General features: G+C 35.2%; 2 protein-coding genes across 3 annotated transcripts; one reads left to right on the forward strand and one right to left on the reverse strand.

Moving 5' to 3' along the window:
• The first annotated feature begins 558 nt into the window (after positions 1–558).
• Positions 559–11,505, forward strand: LOC101745302 (27 kDa glycoprotein-like). Its single transcript, XM_038019049.2, has 7 exons — positions 559–951; positions 1,293–1,465; positions 3,239–3,351; positions 3,936–4,099; positions 4,607–4,749; positions 5,495–5,635; positions 7,264–11,505. Exons 1-7 carry the CDS (start codon positions 915–917, stop codon positions 7,354–7,356), a joined length of 864 nt encoding a protein of 287 aa, XP_037874977.1. The 5' UTR covers positions 559–914; the 3' UTR covers positions 7,357–11,505.
• Positions 11,506–12,110: 605 nt separating this feature from the next.
• On the reverse strand, positions 12,111–21,156 carry p27K (27 kDa glycoprotein). Of its 2 annotated transcripts, NM_001043413.1 has the most exon segments (7): positions 12,111–12,228; positions 12,731–12,871; positions 13,558–13,679; positions 14,139–14,302; positions 16,061–16,173; positions 17,734–17,825; positions 20,877–20,950. In NM_001043413.1, coding segments are annotated over 7 exon segments (684 nt in total). In that variant the 5' UTR covers positions 20,917–20,950; the 3' UTR covers positions 12,111–12,216.
• Positions 21,157–22,754: the final 1,598 nt, after the last annotated feature.

A 22,754-nucleotide genomic window follows, 5' to 3' on the forward strand; every position in this document is an offset into this window, starting at 1 on the left:
CCACAGAGGTGTGACTTGCGAGCAAACATAAACTCTGTCAAAGGGTCGCTCGTGTAGTAGTTGTCTGTTATCATGCAGCGACCTTCATCAAGTAAGCCTTCTGCCAATGTTACTACTATACTTCCGGTATCCAAACCAAATACTTGCACACTTTGATCATTGTAAATTTGGTATCCCCAAGTGTAAACTTCTGCAGACCATAGCCTAGAGATCTTCATGTTATATTTATGTGTTCGAGGGTATGTATTGGCGGAAAAGTAGTCTGCCGAGGAAGTGAACTATCGATAATAATAAACTAACCGTACATACGTCTACTAGAACACTCATGAGTCTGTGGTACACGTTAAGGGTACACGGTAATTTCATTCATAAGTCCGTGTACTGCCCGCTGTACACGGGTATATCCGGGTCAACGACCATATTTTGTTACTTTTAATGCATCAGTCGATAAGTGGACATCGAATAATGGCCAAAAAATATATAATCACACTTGGACATATGGCGTGTTTCGGAACGTTTGTATAGGGACTGTTAACGTGTTAAGCAAGAAAGTAATACTATTAGTGCGTTTATGTGTGTTAGTTGTATTTCATTTTAGAGCTTGTGCATTCTCATTTAATTCTAAAAGGAAAGATTGTGTATCTACTGCTATACTGTACATGTGTTCATTTAAATAATGAAATGAAATTTATCTTATCGAGGAATCGAATAGAACATCGATGTTTTCATTTCGATACATCGGTACAACACTAAGCAATTAAACCTGCATTAGCATTTAATTTTCCATCCATTAATTACGGTAATCTGAGTTACATTCCAAAGTCCGTCAGTGGTATAATTATTAATACTTCGCGTTAAATATACAAAAAGTGACAGCTTTTTATAATACTGTTAATAAAAAAATAAACATAAAAATGAATTTAAAAGTTTTGATTTTGTCTGCTATTATTGGTAAGTATTCACCAGTAAAATATTTTTATGTTTATCCTGATAGAAACAAATTATATAATCTAATTGAAATTGTTATTAAGTAATTAGAAAAATGGACTGACACATGAAATAGTTTTACTGGTCCATTGGTCATTTCCATTCCTTAAATAAATACAATGGAAATGAATACGATACATCAAATACTTCAAAAAAAAGTATACAAAGGACGAAGAAGTTAACTGGGTGAAAAAGTAACACGAAAGAACAATTAAAAAACCTTTATAAAAGATTATAAATTATTCACTCATTATGGATCTTATAAATTTAAGATTTGGAACTGATTCTATTTCTACTATTTTTAGGAACTGCATATGCTCAGTCTGAGAAAGCTCTACTGGATAGTTTAAACTTGCCTCCTGAACTGCTGAACAATTTGAATGAGACTACTCTCCAAGAACATCAGAATAAAACCACAGAAGTGTTTAAAAATAAATGTGAACAAAATGGAGGACCTGAAGCTTTTAATAACGCACATGTAAGAAGAAATATCCAATAATTGAAATCCGTTTTATTTATTGAATAGATATCCAGTCAATTCTTAATTACTAGTAGTTACCGAGTTGTACATAACGAAGTCAGAGCGAGACAATGGCTAATGTTGGTATCTGAAACAATACCACTTTCAATTTACTCCTTTTTTTAAATTGCGAACGTTTTATGTATAATATATTTATATATCTATAATCTATATATATCAACGCTTGAAAGGCAAACATGACTAAGCGATAATAACTGCTTTGTACATAAATGATAGGAATAACCATATTCGATGCGCAAAAAAAATATATTTCTAGGTCTATTAAAATAATTTCAATCCTACAGCTACTGGCTAGATTCTACTACAGCTAGATTCGTTAAAATAAATTTTCTTTTCAGGTATTTCAACTTTAAATTAGTCGACTGTAAAGTTCACGCATTGTTGCTTAGTCACGTTTGCCTTTCAAGCGTCGATATAAATATGAATTGCTGTTCGTTAGTCTCGCTAAAACTTGAGAACGGCTAGATCGATTTGGCTAATTTTGTTCTTTAATTATTTGTGGAAGTCCAGAGAAGGTTTAAAAGGTAGATAAATATGAAAATGCTAGGAATTCAATAAAAATAACAATTTTATTTTCCCTTTCATGTGTCCCTCGTCGGACGGATTCCTTTTGTTTGTTTTTTATGTATCGATTGAGGCACTACAAAGTCTGCCAGGTCAGCTATAAGTAATAAAAATGAACTCATCAGATTCACAATTCCTCTTGTATTTGTTTAATTCTGCATCTAATTAAAAATCTCATATCATTCCCTACTGACCTTATTTCGTGCTGTTTGTTATGTTGCAACTAATTGGCAACTAGCATAATGATTTAATTATATTATAATGTTTCTGTTTGCATGGTCTTTGACCTAATACAGGATATGGCTTATGATGAACTCAATAACAACATTCAAACTTATAATAAAAAATGTTATTTCTATCATAGAGTATTTACTAATTTAGTAGTATGAGTAGCCGACTTAACCTAATAGGTGTATGTATGGCTCTAATAAAGAATAAAAAAAAAAAAAAGTAGTATGAGTTTTGTTTTCCTATAGATCACAGTAGAATCCAGAACCTTGTGTACTATTCTCGAAAACCATGTGATTTTCCATGAAAAAAAATTTAAACACTTGTTTTTGCAATATTCATTCCAAACACTAAGGTAAAGATGGAAAAAAAACATTTCCTTGCATTAATTAGAGAGAGAACACAGGCTTTGTACTACCCTTTTTTGTATTCCCCTTTGTGGGGAATACAAAAAAGCTTCACAAGCTTATTTTTGTTATGGTTCTCTTACTCTTCAATATACAGAGGCAGCACCCATAAATAGAGGTCTTTAGGGATGAGCGTGGAAAAGGTTTATGAGGGAATATTAATTGAAGATACCACTATTATGTTTTATTATTTAAGTGATTGAATTACAAAATTAAGCATGAGTGTTGAGTAATATGTCAGTTCCATGAAGTGTATGTATATTATACATGTGCACTTGATAATATTTTTTATGAACGTAAATCAAAAATTAAAAATGTAAATATTATAGTAAAATTCAAGTAGGGATGAATGCGTTAAGAAAATTTTGTTGCTCTAGCTAAAGATACCCAGAGTCACAGTCACGGCTACACTTGAATAGACATGGTTTGAATCTTCTATAATGAGCTAATAAAATATTTTTTCTTAAATTTGCATCTTACTTTGTGATTTATTGATACAAAATTGTTACAGAATGCATTCGATCAGTTAACATCATGCCTGCAAACCCTTGTGAATATGGAGATACTTCAGCAAGAGTTAGAGGAAGCTAAACCGAATGGAATGATCGATGAAGTCTTCAAAAAGTGAACATTTTTTTGTGTTTTCCATTATTAGTGTTGATGATGGTTATTTAAACCACATGGGTTGATTGCCTATTTCTGTCACGAAGCGTATATTTCAATGCAATAAAATTTAACTTTTCAAATCTTTTCTTAGAAGAAATGCCCTCTTATTAATCCATTGCTCATCTGGTATAAAGTGGTAACCTCAGTCCTAAGACATCATATCCTTTCTGAGAAATGTGGTCACAATTTAAATTTCAACCTGAAACACATGATAGTGTTACTGCACAAATACAGACAAAGGCTATGTAGAAGTAGAATACAGACAATTTGTATTATCCTCAATTGTTATTAAATATTAATATAACATTCTTTTGTATAATATATATAGTACTTTTGAAAATTTTTAAAATTATTATTTGGATTTCCGAAAGTCGTAGAAATAATTAAAGCCAGTTTCATGGTTTATTTCGTCGTTCTGTTAGCAGTTAGCAAAATATTCAAATGTCGACAAATAACATGTTAGTCATCCGTGACAGCATCCGGTATCATACATGCTGTAGTTTTCTTAAGTAAAATTTAAATTACATATTTTTCCTGTGTAGGTACTGCTTAAAGAAGACAAACTTCATGAATTGTTTCACAACTATGCTGGATGCTTCTAAGCCGTGCTTTACAGTTAAAGAGCGAGATCATCTCAACACAGTGTACAATGTGTCCCGAGAACTGGCTGACTTCGTTTGCTTCAAAGACGGTGATAGAATTGCATGTCAGTAATATTTTTTGATAGATTTGACAGACTTAATAGATAATGACAATAACCTTCGTGTTGTATCATGTTTCATTTCATCATATTTGGTGTAAGGATTAGGTTCCCCAGGTATATCCTGAGTAATTCTGCCGAACTAATGCTCTTTGTTTAAAGGTGACTATTTCAGATAGACAACTACCTAATATATTTGTACATTATTATTTGTATTTTATAAATAAACCCATTTAAAATGCTATTGTCACAAAAAAGCATTTTTCACTATATGTAATTTTTACTATATAATTAAGCATAATTAGACAACATTTTAAATAAATTAAATAATCAATTTAAAAAAAACGCCAACGACCAAAGAATTAATTAATTTCCAGTTTTTCTCAAGGACAAATTTTGACTTGTTGCTCGGAACTGAGGTAGTCAATTTATTTTGATCTCGATAAAGATATGTTCACGTAAATAAGACCGGTTTGTTAGATTAATAAAATGTTAATGAGAATATTGTTTCAGTGTTCATCTCTGAAGGAGGAGCGGAATGTTTTCAAGAGAAGCAGTCTGACTTGCAGAAGTGCTACAATCAGACAGCAGGGCAGAACGCTAACTTTGATTTGAACTCTTTATCTCCCGACAATTTACCAACTTTATCCTTTGATGTAAGTTTTGAAACAGAATGTTCACTAATCAACAGTTGCACTGGCCAAATTACATAGCCTCACTCGTTTAATATTGTAAATGTGGTCGAAATTATTGGGAATTTAAGTATAGCGTTGCACAATCGGATAAATCTTCAGCAAACCGATGGAGTAGCTTATTATACGCATATTTTTTGACGTGACAACGTCTTATAATTCGATGGAGCCGGCTGCGCGCACGAAAAAACATGACTCATGCGGCGTTACCTCGCTCTGAGGCGTTCCATTTAAGGCTTGAAGTGCAAGCGAGAGCGCACAACGAGCGACAAAGAGGCACAATCGGCCTCCGCGTTCGGCAGCGTTCGACATCTGTCTCTCTCCTACTTGAGTGAGCGATGCCTCCGCGTGGACAGCTGCTATACAATAATACATTTACATGTTTTCGTCAAGTATGAAGTTCAGTGAAAAGTGAATGTGGTGTCAATTGTTTATAGCAACGATAATTGCGATAATTGAAAAATGAAACCATTCCATCAGTATTTTCTTATGACGTTGTCACGTTCAACTATCGTCAGTAAACCGACTTTACAGACAACCGATTTTTTTAATTGCCCAGGCAGTCAGCCGAGCATACGGCCCACCTGATGGTAAGTGGTTACCGTCGCTCATGGACGTCAGCTAATGCCAAGGACAGAGCCAAGCTGCTGCCTACCGCATATAGCTGATACCTGAATACCGCAATATATCTGATGCTGGTGGATTACAGGAGAAGCAATGCAAGGAGATGTCCGTAACGCAAGTTTGCGTGGTGAAGGTGCTGGAGACGTGCCAGAAGCCGGCCGCCGCTAACATCGTCGACTCGCTCTTCAAGTTCCTGGTCAAGAAGACTCCCTGCAAGGCGTATCTGGTACGTACTTTGATATTATATATATATATATATATATATATATATATATATATATATATATATATATATATATATATATATATATATATATATATATATAACTAGCGACCCGCTCTCGCTTCGCTTCAGAAACATTAAATTTTATTATTGATAGCGGAGTCCTGCGATGTAATCCGCGGTTATTGTCGTACCGCGGGTGACGCCGCGAAGCGAAGCTTTTTTTTTTTTTTTTGGTCAGGAGGAAATCGCCGGACTTCCGCCCTCCACTGGGGACGGCGGGCGGAGCATGTCGGAGTCGAACCGACTAAAACCTCCTGTCGCTCAACAACCAACGTCCAAACCTCACATGAGACAGAACTCATGAAAAGGCAAAGAGGGGAAAGTGAAGTGTTTAGTGCGGAGCACATCTCTCCCATCACCCTCCCCCTCGGGACGCCGGACTGGCGGTCGTCGGCGCCACGACCACCAGCCCTCTCGGTCGGCAGGCTATCCGGAGCCCGCCTAGATGGCGCCGGTTAGAGTGAGCTATCCTACGGAATACCCCGCTGGGTCAGAACCAGCGTGGGTCGAGGATAGCCGGCCTTCCATCACCCGGATGCTCTTGCGTAAAACGCGTGCAGAGCAGCTTGCACGACGTCTTCTTAGGTCCCCCTCGCCGGTCCCCAGACCGACATATGAGGGGGACCCGAAACACTTAGAGGGCCAGGGCTTGGGCGAAATCCGCCTCCCTGGCCCCCGCTCGACGGCGGCGGGCTTGCGCGTCTCTAACGCGCCCCGCCGCCTCCTTCTGCGAGATGGTGCACTCGCAGAAGTCGAGCATCGCCTTCCACGACTCGTCGTCGCCGAGCATCGATGCCACAACACTCGGCAACGACAAGTCGTTTCCTATTTTTGCGACGAGGACACGGCGCCACCCCTCCCATGCGGGGCAGGCGACGAGCGTATGCTCTGCCGTGTCCAAGTCGCAATCACGCGAAGCGAAGCTAGTCTAAAAAAAGTAGCCTAAGTTACTCCTTATATCATCAGCTATCTGTCAGTGAAATTCTCGTCAAAATCGGTCCAGCCGTTCCAGAGATTAGCCGGAACAAACAGACAGACAGACAGACAAAAATTGTAAAAAATGTTATTTTGGTGTATGTACCGTATATATATTTTCTTAATATGCATGTAGTAAGAAGCGGTTATTTCAGTATTACAAACATACACTCCAATTTTATTTATATGTATAGAAGATTTTAACGTAACACGCGCTGAACAAAACAAAGACTTATTTTTCACCTTCATGTTATTACAATGTTCTTATGCAGTTTTATTGCTGTAGATACGATGCAGACGATACATCTAGTATTAAGTGGTGACCGCAGTACTGATATCGCATCTGTGTATCTAGTTTTGATGATAATTACGACTTTATTTGTACCGATTCTTTTTTTTTTCTACCTAAACTGATGGCCTTGGGAGGTCATTTCAGCGTAACCCTAGCAAGATTAGAGCTTCGCAGAATTTACCACCGGATCAGAAACGTGACCCACTGAGAAAAACCGGCGAGAAACTCAGTGGACTGTGCCTGCTTCTGCAAACATGACAATACAATAGTAAAGCTAAAGAAATTGTCGGCTATTTTGCAGAAAGCTGAGGAGAATGCCCCCGGTTCTGCCGACGTGTTGTTCGCGAAAATGGCTACTGTCGCAATGGGACTTTTGGCCGTTGCTCTAGTCTAGAATTCTAGAACATTCCGTATCAACGAGTCGAACTCGGACAGTAAACGCAATGAGAGTTAAGCTATAAAATTTAAAAACCGTTTCCCTTATCTGAATTGGGCTCATCAATCATGATTCATAGAAATAATGGTACCAGATTTAATGATATTATATATTCACCTACATATTATATCAAATAATTTTATTGATGTCTAGAAATTAAATGCGAAGTTTCAGTGTCCGTAAGACTAGCGTTTATTACCTGTAATAATTTTTTTGGTATTGATGAGTCAGAGCAAATAAGAACAGATTTTAATAAAACACATATTCTGCACACATGTATAGTTCTGTAGTTAAATCCAACTAATTGCGTTTACTTAATGCGATCTGATGTTTATAGAAACTCTTATTGTGGTTACTGAGATTTGTCTGCCATTACCATATCTGATAGATTGTAGAATAAATGTAGTTTTAATAGTGTCGCCTAAGTAAAAAAAAAGCTATTGTAGCCATTATCATAGATTATATTATCATTACTAGTAAATGCTATTTTTATGTTTCTAAGTGTAAACGGGATTTTATCGGTGATAACTCAATTTGTCCGACACTCTTATATACAGAAACGAAATTAGTTCTAAAGTTAATGTAAATCTAACAACGAACTGTGCAGAAACACAGCAATTGAAGACATGATTGGATGGAGGGGATATGATACAATTTGTTAATTTTGAGAAAACGAGCTACAAACTTTTGTTATTTGTACTTTAGCTTCGTACATAAATTCTTCATCACATGCAATTTTTAAAAATAGCCTTTAAACCCGGAATTTTACGGTCTAATATGGTTTATAGGCACATAACATCTTCAGTTAATGTAAAAACTCAAAAATCTTAAAAATGGTACCTAACCCCTTCATCCACTCATGTCTTCTATACAAAAAACGAATGCATTTTAAATTTATACAGTAAAAGCTCTTTATTCGCGGGGTATCTGTTCAGTAAATATGTGGTGAATATAGAAACAATCAATATGAAAAAACGCGCTTACAAAGGATATTCGGTTGGATACCTTGATATATTGGAATCCTTTTTATCAATGTGTATGTACCGATGTACCGATTAGATGCGCGAATGAATAAATATTTAGCCGCGAATACAGGAATTGGGTAGCATTATTTTTATCGACAAATAGTGAAAACGCGAATGAAGGAAGCGCGAATACGGAGATTTTACTGTACAGCTACATAGAGGGTGTATCTGTCTTTCGAAACCAAAATTCATCAACCGTATTAGTTTTCGTTTTCTAGAAATGCTCGAATACACCCTGTGTTTTGTGTCTACATTATTGTTACGCGCTGGGGTTCGAGATAAATAAAATTCCACCAAAGTACAACTAAAAACTGTATTCAACGCTTAGAACGCAACAAACACTTTAAAACTCTCAATTCGCTTCTGGCGTTGTGCTTCTCGAGCGTTCTAGGTGCTACTAGATCCTTCGATATTCGTTCGATTATTCGGCCATAGATGGCGTTACTCTTACCGGAGTAACATTATTATAATATATCCGTGTAATCGTTATACATTTAGAAGCATTTTTTTAAATATTGACTTTTTAAACTACATAGTACAAGTCGAACAAAATTTTACCAATTTACATTCCACTTTTATCATCCATTTAATGAAAACGTAAGATTTTTTTTACTTAATTTTTATGTTCAGAAATAACTAATTTGACACAATAAATGTATTGATATATGTACGTTATTATGATTCGTGGTATTTGTGCTTAAGATCAAGTTTGCTAGGAGCCAGCTTGATAGATATACTGAATTTAGAATTCCTAATAGATTTGATTATGGAAACTCCTAAAAATCTCATTATTTACAGCTTAATTACTTTCACCGTTAATCATAATGTTTCCAATACTTTTAAGTATTTTAAGCTTACACATTGGTGCTGTTGTATTGTTTGGAACAAAAACTTTGGTACTGTAAAAAACATATATGATCCCTCAAACAAACGGATCATCGGCTGACGTTTATTGTTACTTAAAGTTTAATCAAAAATACTTATGTCCGGTTTTACACATGGCATTAATTATTGATACTACAGAATTAAAATGTTCTGCAGAAACATGTCATTTATAATAGAACATCAAATACCAATAAAACGTGATAAATATAGGCCAATATGTACTCAATCTTCCATTTATATAAAGCTTTTTAATATTTAATAGTATAAATATATTTTTGCAACGAATCTTTATAAAAAATAATAATTGACATTTGACTTTTAATGCTGCATTTCCGAACATGACAAATGACATTTGACAGTGTTTGACATAAGAATAGTGACGTAAGAATATTGTGGTTTTTGATGGTTTTTTTTCTTTTTTGGTTTATTGACGATAATAGAAGTAAGAGGATTATCCATGTGCTCGCTTTACTGGGGCTATTACACATTGGTCAATTAATAATGTTTGTAAAAAGAATATTTTGACTGTTTAACCATCAGTAACTGTTTATAGTATTATCAGTTTTCCATTGCATAGAAAAATATTATATAATTCTGGAAAAGATAAAGAAAGATACAGCAATTATGTTGCGGTGTACTATTAATAACACATTATTCAATAAAATATACAATAAATAGATATATACCATTAAATACAATATGAAATCACTATGATATCTGATTTATATTCCAATATACTTGCATACATATAATGAATCAACAGTATGGATAAAGCAAAACAAGCAAACAACACTAGGCGGATAAGTAATGTTCCTTCACCCTTATTTTAAAGCAGCTACAATTAATGTATTTAATATATAATGTCGACGCTTGAAAGGCAAACGTGACTAAGCGACAATAACTGCTTGGTACATAAATGATAGGCAATAACCATATTCGATGCGCAAAAAAATATATATTTCTAGGTCTATTAAAATCATTTCAATCCTACAGCTACTAGCTAGATTCTACTACAGCTAGATTCGTTAAAATAAATTTTGTTTTCAGGTATTTCAACTTTAAATTAGTCTACTGTAAAGTTCACGCATTGTCACTTAATCACGTTTGCCTCAATACAGATTTATTTGAATATAATCGTCTCCTTTAAAGAATACGGTTCAAAACCTGCATTAAATAAAGGTTAATAGTTAACCTGTTATTTATCTAAGATGTCGTTCCGAAGAGTTTTGTGACTGCCAATGGAATACAAAGTCAATAATTCGTTTTTCTGATTTACCAATCATTGTCCAAAAGTCAGATTGCCGCCTTTGATAATAGTCGACTCATATGTTTAATTTTCTGAGATTGCCAAATCGAGCGAGGGGCGAGGCGTCCTGTGATGTTAATATTCTGATGTTTAAGATTGCTAACCGGTCCTAGTTTCCTAGACTGATCTATTTAATAGTAGTCCATAGAAAAAGCAAAAAAAAAAACTTCATAAAATGTACCTTATTTTATGAAGTTTTTTTTTTTTTTTTTTAACTACAGAACATAGTTTTTCTAAGATCGCCTTTATGGGTTCGTGTGTGTTTTGTGAACTCAACCGTTCGTCTATAACTTTTTTGGCTTAATTTGGTCTGCATGTAATCAATAAGATACAATGACATTTAGAACAGCAATAGAAACCAGACATCCGACGTTATGGCTCTAACGTGTAGATATTTTCTCAACGTTACTAACCATTGTTAATTTGAATTCGTTTGGAATCCTCTTACTTCAATTACTAGTGCGGTGATTTGTTCGTTTTAATTCCAATAATGTTAGTCATTTCACATTTAATTATTTGTTTGTCCAAGTGTTGGTAATATTAAGGCATATAAATTTTTAGTTTTGTACTTTTTATATATATATATATATGTTTTAGACGATTTTAAATGAAAGCAAATAATGATTTTTCGTTGTAAATTTTGCGCGTTGCTATTGAATTATTATTGCCAAATAGTAGTAGTTTGACAGCATACGATGAGTTATTTTTTATAATATATTGTATAACTTATCGACGTAGTGTTGTTACACAATCTCATATGAACAATTCAGTACCTGATCTCTATAGTGTTTCTGTAAAAGTAACGCGCACCGTTAATGTATCGACAATTGTTTTATGAAATGCGTATACAATGCTATGTATTAGTAGAAAAATAAATGTGGGTTTCAATAATTTGGTTTTTTTTAACACTATCATACCTAGACCATATATCGATTTTATCTGAAATTTGCTACGAATAGGTGGTATTATATGCAAGGTTTGTTGCGACCACTCTATTTTAACTGTAATTGCAATTATTGACTCCACTCCTGACTTTGACCTGATTTCTAGAAGGCGCTGAACTTCTCAGGATCTGTGGGCTCCGGGCTGTGGGATCTATGCTGATAGCCTTGTTAGGCTATTTCAGCGTAACCTTAACTAGTAGGTGAGCTCACGGGGCTTAAACCGGAAGTGTTGCTAACATTGGCCTTAGCAAGAGCAGTGCTTCGCAGAATCTACCACTGGATCGGTAACACGACCCACTGAGAAGATCCGGCGAGAAACTCAGTGGGCTACGTTCACAAATTACTTCACAATGAAGAAACAATAGTATTATAGACCTAGGAACGCATATAAACTTATTTTTATTAAAATAGAAGACCTCATGACTACAGATACGTATGAATTGTTTTTGACCGAATCCATCTTACGGAGAAGATTAAAATTGGCACTGTAAACACATTAAATTTCAAAAAAGGTTATTTTATAAGGAGGTATGGATAAAATAAAACAAACTGTTGTTTGTAAAAGATTTCTTATCTAAAATTTATTTGAAAGAAGCTTTCAAAGGTCATTAATTTTGTGATGGCACTAGTATTAACGGAAAGAAGTCTAACGGTGCAATCAATCTGTCTTCTGTAAAAAAAGTAAAGTAAGAATTATTTTCATTGAAAATATCCCGACGATTCATTCTGCAGCGTAAGTTTATTAAATGGACTTGATAAAATTAACGATAGAATCAAACGAATTTTAGTTCTTAGCTTCGTTTCCAAAAGTTAACAGGCACTTTGTTTATTATTAGGTACATAAATTTACAGATAGATAGTAGTAATTAATGTATTTTAGAAATAAGTTTGTCATTAAATCTATACTAATATATAAATCTACAGTGGTTTTTACGGATGTGCCGTTATAACTACTGAACCATGCATCCGATTGACTTTAAAACTTGGATAGGTTAATATTTATATGAGTGTTGGACTCCCTAATAATAATGAAAATAAATAATAATGTTAATTTTAAATGCGCAGCGAAGCGGGCGAGTACGGATAGTATTATCTAAACCTATCCAAAAATATAACTACGAGTATATTTTTTGAAATAAAGCGAGAACAAGATAATTTTAAACGATACTCACGGGCAGAGCGGTGTGGCAAGGAGAGTCTTTGCGCATGAACTTGATCAGTGATTCCGCCATGTTTGCGGGTGTCGGTGTGGAACACTCTTCGAGGGATTTCACGATACAGGAGGTCATCTCATCAACTTTTGCGCATTTTTCCTATATAACACGATCATTACTTAATCGATAAAAGATGACGATTAAATTTTTCGTAACTTAATGTGTTTTTTTGTTTTTCCTACCTAAGCTGATAGACTTGAGAGGCTATATCAGCGTAACCTTAACTAGTAGGTGAGCTTACGGGGCTCAAACCTGACTACGTTGCTAACACGAACCCTAGCAAGAGCCGTGCTTCGCAGAATCTACCACCGGATCGAAAACGCGACCCACTGAGAAGATCCGGCGAGAAACTCAGTGGGCTGTGTCTGTGGGTTAATTTACTCGTCGAGCCTTTCGTCGCAAGCGACGGGTTCGACGAGAACGATGACCGGCTTAATGTGTGATAAACACGTAATTCAATAATAAAGACTTCGGAGTTATTTTTCATGAGATGTTTAACAATAAATTATAGGAGGGTTGACAAGAGAAAGAAGAATTCGTTACAGCTTACAACAACACGGTAGGTACCACCACCCTGCCTATTTCTGCCGTGAAGCAGTAATGCGTTTCGGTTTGAAGGGTGGGCCAGCCGTTGTAACTATACTATGAGACGTTAGAACTTATATCTCAAGGTGGGTGGCGCATTTACATCGTAGATGTCTATGGGCTCTAGTAACCACTTAACACCAGGTGGGATGTGAGCTCGTCCACCAATCTAAGCAATAATAATTTTAAAAAAAACATACAACAAGGCTCAAGTTATTGGCGGATTCCACAGTGGGGAAGCTCTGTTTCAAATTTAAAAAGCATGTCTTGAGATTCTCAGTCTTTTGCTGGAAGCACTCAGGGCCGCCTTCCGCGATGAACACTGGATAGGTAGAATAATAAAACATTAGTAAGCAGTGGTCGTGGCCTAAAGGAGAATACGTCTGGTCCATTCGTATCTAGCGATGCAACGGTGTTCGAATCACGCAGGCGGGTACCAATTTTTCTAATGAAATACGTGAAGGAATAACATGGTGTAATAAAAAAATAAACCCGCAAAATTATAATTTGCGTAATTACTGGTGGTAGGACCACTTGTGAGTCCGCATGGATAGGTACCACCCCGCCAATTTCTTTCGTGAAGCAGTAATGCGTTTTGGTTTGAAGAACAGTCGTTGTACTATAAAAACGGAGACTTAGAACTCGTGTCTTAAGGTGGGTGGCGGCATTTATGAGATCCGATAATCACTTAAGGTATCACATAAGGCCATGGGGCCATGAGCTCGTCCACTCATCCTAAGCAATAAAAAAACCCAAATATGTTGCTTAAAAATTCACTCACAAGCAATCCGGTCTCCGTCCTTGTAGCACACAAAGTCGATGAGTTGATTGGTACTGTTTTGGGCATCATTGATGTGGTTCGCATATTCGTTGCCTACACAAGGACGCACGCCCTGCAGCACCGAGCTGATACAGCCTTTCAGTTGAGCACTCTTGTCACAGTACCTTAAGTATATTTGGGTTAAAAATTAACAAAATTATTGCTTTACCTCTGGTTAGTAATTAATTCCTAAACGTAAAACTAATGTCGAGACGCATCGCACGTGTTTACGAATAATTTTCATGATTAAAAGTAATATTGAGTCATATAATAAAATCAATATAAATATTTTATTTCAAGACATCATAGTCTCATAGTGTGTTAGTATTACAAATAACTTAAGAACTGTGTTATTATTTAAGTAAATCTATCAACTCCGTCCCTGGCAGCCTCATCAACTAGTATGTAGAACATGCAACTTGATGAACCCACCCAGGGTCGGTCCATCCAGTCTTTCTGCTAATAATACTATTTTTTTATAATTTTTTTATTGCTTCGGTGAGTGTACGAGCTCACAGCCCACCTGGTGTTAAGTGGTTACTGGAGCCCATAGACATCTACAACGTCAATGCGCCACCCGCCTTGAGATATAATACTGCTTCACGGCAGAAATAGGCAGGGTGGTGGTACCTACCCGCGCGGACTCACAAGAGGTCCTACCACCAGTAAATACTAAAGAAATCCGTAAAATGTACAATGACAGGCTGGTAATAGGGCATGTTGTGACACATATGGCTTTGTACAACCATCCTGTGTGCTTTAATCGGGATGCAAATTATGTATTCCAGTAAATCAAGATTATAAATATACAGCTGAGACTTCGATCTACAATTTCACGGTATTCAATGCGGTGACTACTTGACACAAGAGTTGGCTGTGAGTTCGACTGCCTATATTAACGGTAGATAGCGACTTCGGTCTGTCTGTTGGCATTGCTGACGTCCATAAGCGACGGCAACCACTCATCATCAGGTGTAGGTATATTTATATACATATTTGAAATATCAAGTTCCCTTGGAAGCTAACGGCTGAGATAAATACTGAAAACTGTCAAGTCGTTCCGACAATATATTATCTCTATATATAAAAATGAATTGCTGTTCGTTAGTCTCGCTAAAACTCGAGAACGGCTGGACCGATTTAGCTAATTTTGGTCTTGAATTATTTGTGAAAGTCCAGAGAAGGTTTAAAAGGTAGATAAATATGAAAATCGGACGTCGAACGGATTCCTTTTGTTTGTTTTAAGTTTATTTTATGCAAAAGTTTAGGTCTTTTATTTATCGATTGAGGCACTACAAATAGTGTAAGACAAAATGATTTTATTGTAAAAAAAAGCGTGGGGTGCTTTTCAGGATATCATCAAAATAACCCTTCTACTCATATCTGTTCATAAAATATTTTCTAACTACTGATACCATGCACCCCACGGTTTTTTTACAACAAAGTCATTTTTCATTACACTATTTTTAATTCAAATTTATTTTCTATTTTTTAGTTGGATTTTCAATAAAAGCGTATTTTGTTAGTTTTTTTAAACTATTTATTTTTCATTTTTTAGTTGAATTTCGATTTTTTTTAATATTGAATTGTCATCGGTCCTTAATACGTATACCAAATTTCGAGTTAATCCGACTTTTTGAAGGGGGTCAAAATCATGTTCAAAGATTCCGTTACATACCTACTAACATACATACGTCTGAAGCTAATAAAAGCGTATTAAAAATAATTAAGTTAATCGTTATTTGTTTTTTTTTTCAATTCTGAACTACATTACCCAAAAATCTAAGTTCATTAACAAAATCAAGCAGAACATACCTAAATTTTACATACCTAAACTTTTGTGCTGAAATTTTTTTTATTAGATAATAAATTCAAAAACTCACTTCTTGAAAACCTCGTCGAGTGCACCGTTTGGCTTGGCTTCTTCAATTTCGGTTTTCAGAACATTTAAATCGACCAGTCCCTTGAGGCAGTTTCCAAAGGTACGCAATGCTGCCTGCAATCAGTAATTAAATCTTTAACTTTTTTTACAATTTTTCATCATTTTTGGAGCACCCGTGTTAAGCAAATAACAAAATTAGTCTGTTTTTAAATTGTTTAATAGCTTCTCACGATCACTAGATGTTATCAAAGTTAGTTTTACCTTCTCTTCATTCATAATATCTTAATACAGCTTACTGAAAGAGCCTTCATTTATAGTAGTAAAAAGGATCCGGATGTATTAAAGGTGGAGGTTTTCCACAGACTGTTTTCTTCTCCCATGAAGGTTTGTACAAAAGTTTTAGGTTTTTGTCAGTTAAATTAAGTGAAGTTTTAGGTTTTTATCAGTTTTTTTCTACTTTCCTATCAAAATCGCTACGTCACCCCTTTTCTTAATGGTAATCGAGACGCTATACTGATATCAGAGGTTCAGTGCGAGTGTGTTTCATGGACAGGTCAGTGGGGAAAACGAAAATGGTAATAATATAAACATAAAGCGCTATTCATCTGCACAAACATCTATAATTTTAGCAATTGATGGGAAGTGTTCAATGTCGCTCAAGGGAATCAGTAGCACCAGGGGAGGAGCCAAGTCGGTCCCTGTCGTCATAGGATCGTGAACCCACAATCTTTCACGAAATCGGTTGGTCACACAAGGTCGTTGACTTTATGCTTCAGTTGATTTTAACTTTACTTGTGTTTTTTTGTTTTGCTTTGGTGGGGGACGAGCTCGCAGCCCACCTGGTGTTAAGTAGTTACTGGAGCCCATAGACATGTACAACGTAAATGCGCCACCCACCTTGAAATATAAATACTAAGGTCTCAGTATAGTCACAACGGCTGCCCCATCCTTCAAACCGAAACGCGTTACTGTTTCTCGGTGGAAATAGACGGGGTGGTGATACCTACTCGTGCGGACTCACATTTTTTTTTTTTTTTTTATTGCTTAGATGGGTGGACGAGCTCACAGCCCACCTGGTGTTAAGTGGTTACTGGAGTCCATAGACATCCACAACGTATAATGCGCCACCCACCTTGAGATACAAGTTCTAAGGTCTCAAGTATAGTATACAAGTATGAGGTCCTACCACCAGTAACTATTATTGGTATTGCTTACACTGGCCCTAGCAAGAGCAATGCTTCGCAGAATCTACCACCGGATTGGAAGCGCGACTGGCTGAGAACGCCAGGGGCGCAGCCAAGTCAGTCCCTGCCGTCATAGCATCGTTAACCCACAATCTAAAACGAAATCGGTTGGTCGCACCCGCCTGTCACACAAGGTCGTTGACTTTATGCATCATTTTAAGTGTACCTACTTGTGTGTGTGCAACAACTGATGCAGTGCAATTTTTAACTGTAATCTGTGTATATAGCGTCGTATGCAGTTCAATTTTTAACTGCACCTAAACCTCTACACAGCTATTTCTGTAATGGCTTTTTTAATTTAACATGTGTGTAGATAACATATTCGTGTACGTCACCGCGAAGTTAACCATTCATTTATTTAAATGAGCAATATTATAATATAATCTAATAATCTAGTCTTTCAAATAATAATATGAAAACAGTAACTAACTTCAACTTCAGGGACTTTGTCTTCAGCATTGTTCTTGGTGCATTGCGAGGTCACAACCGCTGTAATCTGACTAAAGTCATCAGCCAACACACCTGTAAATAATATTACCTATGTGAAAATTAATTTACTACAAAAGGTCTGACAAACCAAATAATGTCTTATACTATTACGACCAAAATTATTTTCACTCTTTAGATTAGATGATGCAGCTAAGCTAAGCTGTTTGGGTGAATAATTAGTGGTAGAAACGTTATTACACTTTCTTAACATCCAATTGGTCTTGGCTAGCACGATATCTGTGACGATTCGAGAAAAAAATGGAAACCAAAATAGTAGGTATGCCACAAGCTTTAGGTATATCAACAAACTCATTTTTCAATGACGCTAGGACAGCCCTTCCATCGTATAAATATAGGTACCTACCGTCGCCACATCATTTTAAAGTTTTGGCTTCGATTTCCAATAGTTTTGTTGACGTTGTCATCAATTCTAATTACGGATATAGTACAATTTGCTGTAATAATTTTATAGACGTCGTATTTTGCAAAAATGTGACATAAATGTGTGAATAAGACATTATTTAATATGTATGTACTTATTTTTCGGTTTCGTACTACCAAAAATATTCGTATATCTCTCGTATGTGTGTCTGTCATATTGTAAGAAACTCGCGACGGCTGCCAAATTCAATAGACATTCCGCGTGGCGTCTTGTTTGACCTAATTTTTTCTTACCGCCTGCTATCGTAGGGTTTTTCAGTATATCACTGTTTTTGTTACAAGCAGGTGAACGTGGACTCTCTTTGTTTGGTGATTATTCGACTACCTAACAATATTCCCTTCCAATATTATTATTACTTATTTTTCTATTATTGTAATAGCAGAACTCAAAATTAAGTATTATATTCTAGCAATAAGAATTAGCAGATAGCAACATTAATGACTCTAAACTTCTTATCTAAATCAAATAATAATTAAAGTAAAACTTTTATTGTTCCATTTAATTACCATTCAACGGATATTGCTGTTTATGTGGTAGAGTTTATCAAATAAATGCTCGTTAACCTATGTACACATTTATCTCGTAATAAACACTTATCATGTGTCTTGCAGATACTTTTGTATTTTGTGAATAATAACATGCTACAATTCAAGTGAATAATAAAATGCTACAATAAAAATTAATGCCAAAATTCAATTAATTTCAAAGTTTTCAGTTTTAGCACCTTTCACAATACCAATTAGCTTATTGAAAATAAATAAAAAGTTGTAGGTATGTTATTTTAGGTCCCGCCCTGGTGATATGAGTTTATATTGAGTGGTTTATTAAGATAATTCTTGTCAATAAGTTGTTATATCAGTTAGTTATCACCACAAAGAAGATCTGTCCATCTATCAATTGCAACAGTTTTGAAAATGTGTCATAGCAATTCATCGTCTTTCATTAAAAACTTAATGACATTCATTGCTCCTAGATAAACTTGTCGGCTATTTCATTTTACAATCTTAAATTAGTAATCTATCTTAATTAAGTTTGAAGTAAGCCCATGACGTACAAAAAACAAGCGATAAAAACGAAGTAAATTTGTCTAAAATGATATAAAAAAAGAAATAAAAAAAAGCCTTTTAGAATTGCCGCCATTAAATTTTATTTAAAAAAAAAAGAACCTTTCAATTTCGAGCATCGATTGATTAAAAAATAACGTACCAGCTTACGAGCGACCGAGTTGAGTGATCGTCTTAATCGAGTTAATTGGTAAATGGGATGATGGCAACCCGCTCAGGAAATAGGGGCTCTGAGTTTACTGCCGGACTCACGTATCCGTTCGGACAAGTGCAGTACTCAACATATCATTTGCATAAAACGAGGCACTCAATTTTTTTTGTTCAACTAGATAATTTAAAATGTCCTTAATATAGAGGTATAAAACACAAAAAACCACGATTTGGAAATTTGGCTCGGAACTTTTTTTTTGTTCGACTGATTTGTGTTAAACATTTCAACGCTTTTCTAAAATAAATATTCATAGACCTGTTTGTTTGTATGGATTCTATGCCTTCGCCTGTCGTTTGTCTAATTGTGTTGATACTAATCTAACAAATTAGTCTATTTAAATAATAAATTTTACAGTTCAGAGCTGGGTTGACATTATTGTATTTATTAAATTTCCGTACATATTCGGAATTAATAAAATTTTAAAGTTGAATCTTAGACCACGTCATAAGAGGAGCTTACTATTTTGCAAATGAACAATTGAGTCGACTATTATCAAAGCCGGCAATGTGACTTTTGGACAATTATTGGTAAATCAGAAAAACGAATTATTGACTTTGTATTCCATTGGCAGTCACAAAACTCTTCTGATCGACATCTTAGATAAATAACAGGTTAAGTATTAACCTTTATTTAATGCAGGTTTTGAACCGTATTTTTTGAAGGAGTCGATTATATTCAAATCAATCTGTATTGACATATCAATAACATTTTTTTGTCCAAATGCACAGATTGCCACCTTTGATAATAGACGACTCAATTATAAACGATTTAATGAAGTCCTAAGTCTTAAGATCCCAATAGTTATGGTCGAACTTTGATCACTAAGCGAACCTGAAAACGAGTGAGATACCACGATACTTATGTTTATGTATATAACAACACTATTTATTATATTACGCATAGAAGCAGACAGGTAAAGTGCGATTAAATTACAAAAATAATATACCATTACGATCTATATAAAATTAAGATAAAAATTATGTGTTTTATCATAATTTAAATGCAAATTATCGTAATATTACCATGTATAAAAGTCACATTAAAAATTCAACTAAAATCTTCATTAATAAGGCATTGTTGTTTTGTGATTCTCTTGTATTACATTCCGCTGAACTACGAAGACGGAAGAACTAATAGATTTTGTCTTCAACAGTAAGTGACTCCTCAAACGCAAAAGGTGAATTCTAGTACCAGATCTAGCACAAAAATGTAATTCCTTGGAAACTGAAATGTTTGCGTGCTATCAATTAAATTGACACTGTGACGTCAGTCGGGAATGGTACCTCTTATCTGCGGTTATGTTGATAAAAAAAAAACCGAAAAAAAATCAATTCTTGAAATAAATTTATAAATTTCGATAAACTCACCGGCAGCGAAAATCGTTATCAAGACAGTCTTCCACATCATTGTAACAAGGAAACTTGTTCGACTTCGAAAGGTTGGACACGCACTGGGGTTCCAGTTAAAACGCTGCACATTATATACTCCGTTTACTGATATGAGTCAATGTTGACGACTACAATCGCCACCAACTAGCTTATAAATATTATTTGGAGGAGGACTTTTTGAATCGCGAATATTAGTAAATTACCACGCCAAATAAAATTTTTGATATTTTAAGTTCTCAAGGGCTTTTAACATATTTTTACTGCGAATCAGTTCCGTTTTGGTAGTATCAGCACTAGAATTACGGTTTGAAGAGCAGTATAGTTGTCAATACAAAAGTATCTTCGACCTGATGTCTATAGTGGGTGATGGAATTCTCTTGGTGGCACCTATGAATTCCATTATCCGGCTGAAACCGGTTTGCTTAGTGCGAGTTTTTTAACGTTCTCGATAGCGTAAAAGTTAGCTCATATTTGTATGGAATGGGATCGTTTACCTACGTTTGCCGTTAGGGGCGCTGTTCCAACTGCATACGAAATTGGGTTAACTTTTACGTTATCGAGAACGTTAAAAAACTCGCACTATGCACACGGGTTTGTTTGAGTTCGTGGGATCGTCAATGACAATTAAAACATTTTTAATTATGATTCCTTTAACAACGCCATGGGCTTGGTCCCTGCCTAAAAGTAATGCAATTTGTTTTTTATTTCTATTATGTTGACTAAGTCGTTATACACAACTACATATAACGTCGATAGATATTAGCAAAGATAATCTCAAATCAATTTTAGAGGTGCCATATTACTTTATGAAAAAAAAAGTGTGGTGTCGTGGGACGCCGGATAGGAACAAAGTTCCTTATTATAAAAATATTAATTTTAAGTTCTATTCGAGTATAAAGAAAATAATACCTACTGGAGGTTTCACAACAACCCACGGTCATTCGATAACGTGCGAACTTATTGTGGTACACTTCATTCACGGTTGTCTGCTTAAGAGTTAATGTATTGCGCAAACGAACGCTCTGAGATCGTAGTCAATGAATGGTAAAAAAATATGTTATTTTTTGTACGTTATTACAAAGTTAAGTCGTATACTGTGTGCATTACTAATTTGTACGTTATTACAAAGTTAAGTCGTACACCGTGTGCATTACTAATAAAAATCTTACGTTACGGACGTTTTTTTTCCCGGTTAGGGTACCCCTTCGCATCGTCCCATAAGGAACTTCGTTCCAAAAACAAATAGCGCAAACAAAATATTCAATGTATTCATTATAATCCAACATGTGCAATATGCGTAATAACATCATCACTTCCTTGCGTAAATGCTCTTTGTTCGTTGATTTTCCTCAATCATCACATATCTCTTTTTGTTTATATGGTGTTAATTAATAGTTACAGCGCATAAATGGTCTAGCAAGATACCGATACAATTCATTGCATCATTAAGATCTTAAACTATTTCAGTTGCTGTCGTTTTATGGACTGTTTGAAGTAAGAACCAATTTTTAGCAGGGACTAAGTAGTATGGCTGCAAAAGTATCTCTCTTTTTCCCTTTTATTTGGACCCCAGTAGCATGAGGTTAAAATAATTACTGTTAATACTATAAACGAACCTATATGACGGGATGAACAACTCTAGTGCGTCGGGTCACACACACAATGGTAGTAAGGAGATAACGGGATCATATTAAATAATTGTTCAGTCGCAAAATATGATGTTTTTTATCATCAATATAATCTTATTATTTCCATATATAAAAGCCACAATCAAAAATTAAACTGTCATCTTCATTAATAAAGCATTTTATATTATTCACTCACTTCACTTCACGCTGTGTTTTGATACAAAAAAAG

Source organism: Bombyx mori, chromosome 22 (genome assembly GCF_030269925.1).
Source record: "Bombyx mori chromosome 22, ASM3026992v2".
In the NCBI taxonomy this organism is placed as follows: Eukaryota; Metazoa; Arthropoda; class Insecta; order Lepidoptera; family Bombycidae; genus Bombyx; species Bombyx mori.

Excerpts from the sequence above, each read along its gene's own strand:
- LOC101745302 (XM_038019049.2), top strand. The coding sequence starts at position 915 with ATGAATTTAAAAGTTTTGATTTTGTCTGCTATTATTG. Across the intron at positions 3,352-3,935 it reads ATCGATGAAGTCTTCAAAAA|GTACTGCTTAAAGAAGACAA; the intron begins GTGAACATTTTT and ends TTTCCTGTGTAG. Across the intron at positions 5,636-7,263 it reads CTCCCTGCAAGGCGTATCTG|AAAGCTGAGGAGAATGCCCC; the intron begins GTACGTACTTTG and ends GCTATTTTGCAG.
- p27K (XM_062674829.1), bottom strand. The coding sequence starts at position 20,916 with ATGATGTGGAAGACTGTCTTGATAACGATTTTCGCTGCCG. Across the intron at positions 14,303-16,060 it reads CTCGACGAGGTTTTCAAGAA|GTACTGTGACAAGAGTGCTC; the intron begins GTGAGTTTTTGA and ends AATATACTTAAG. Across the intron at positions 12,872-13,557 it reads CCAATAACTTGAGCCTTGTT|GAAAAATGCGCAAAAGTTGA; the intron begins GTATGTTTTTTT and ends CGTGTTATATAG.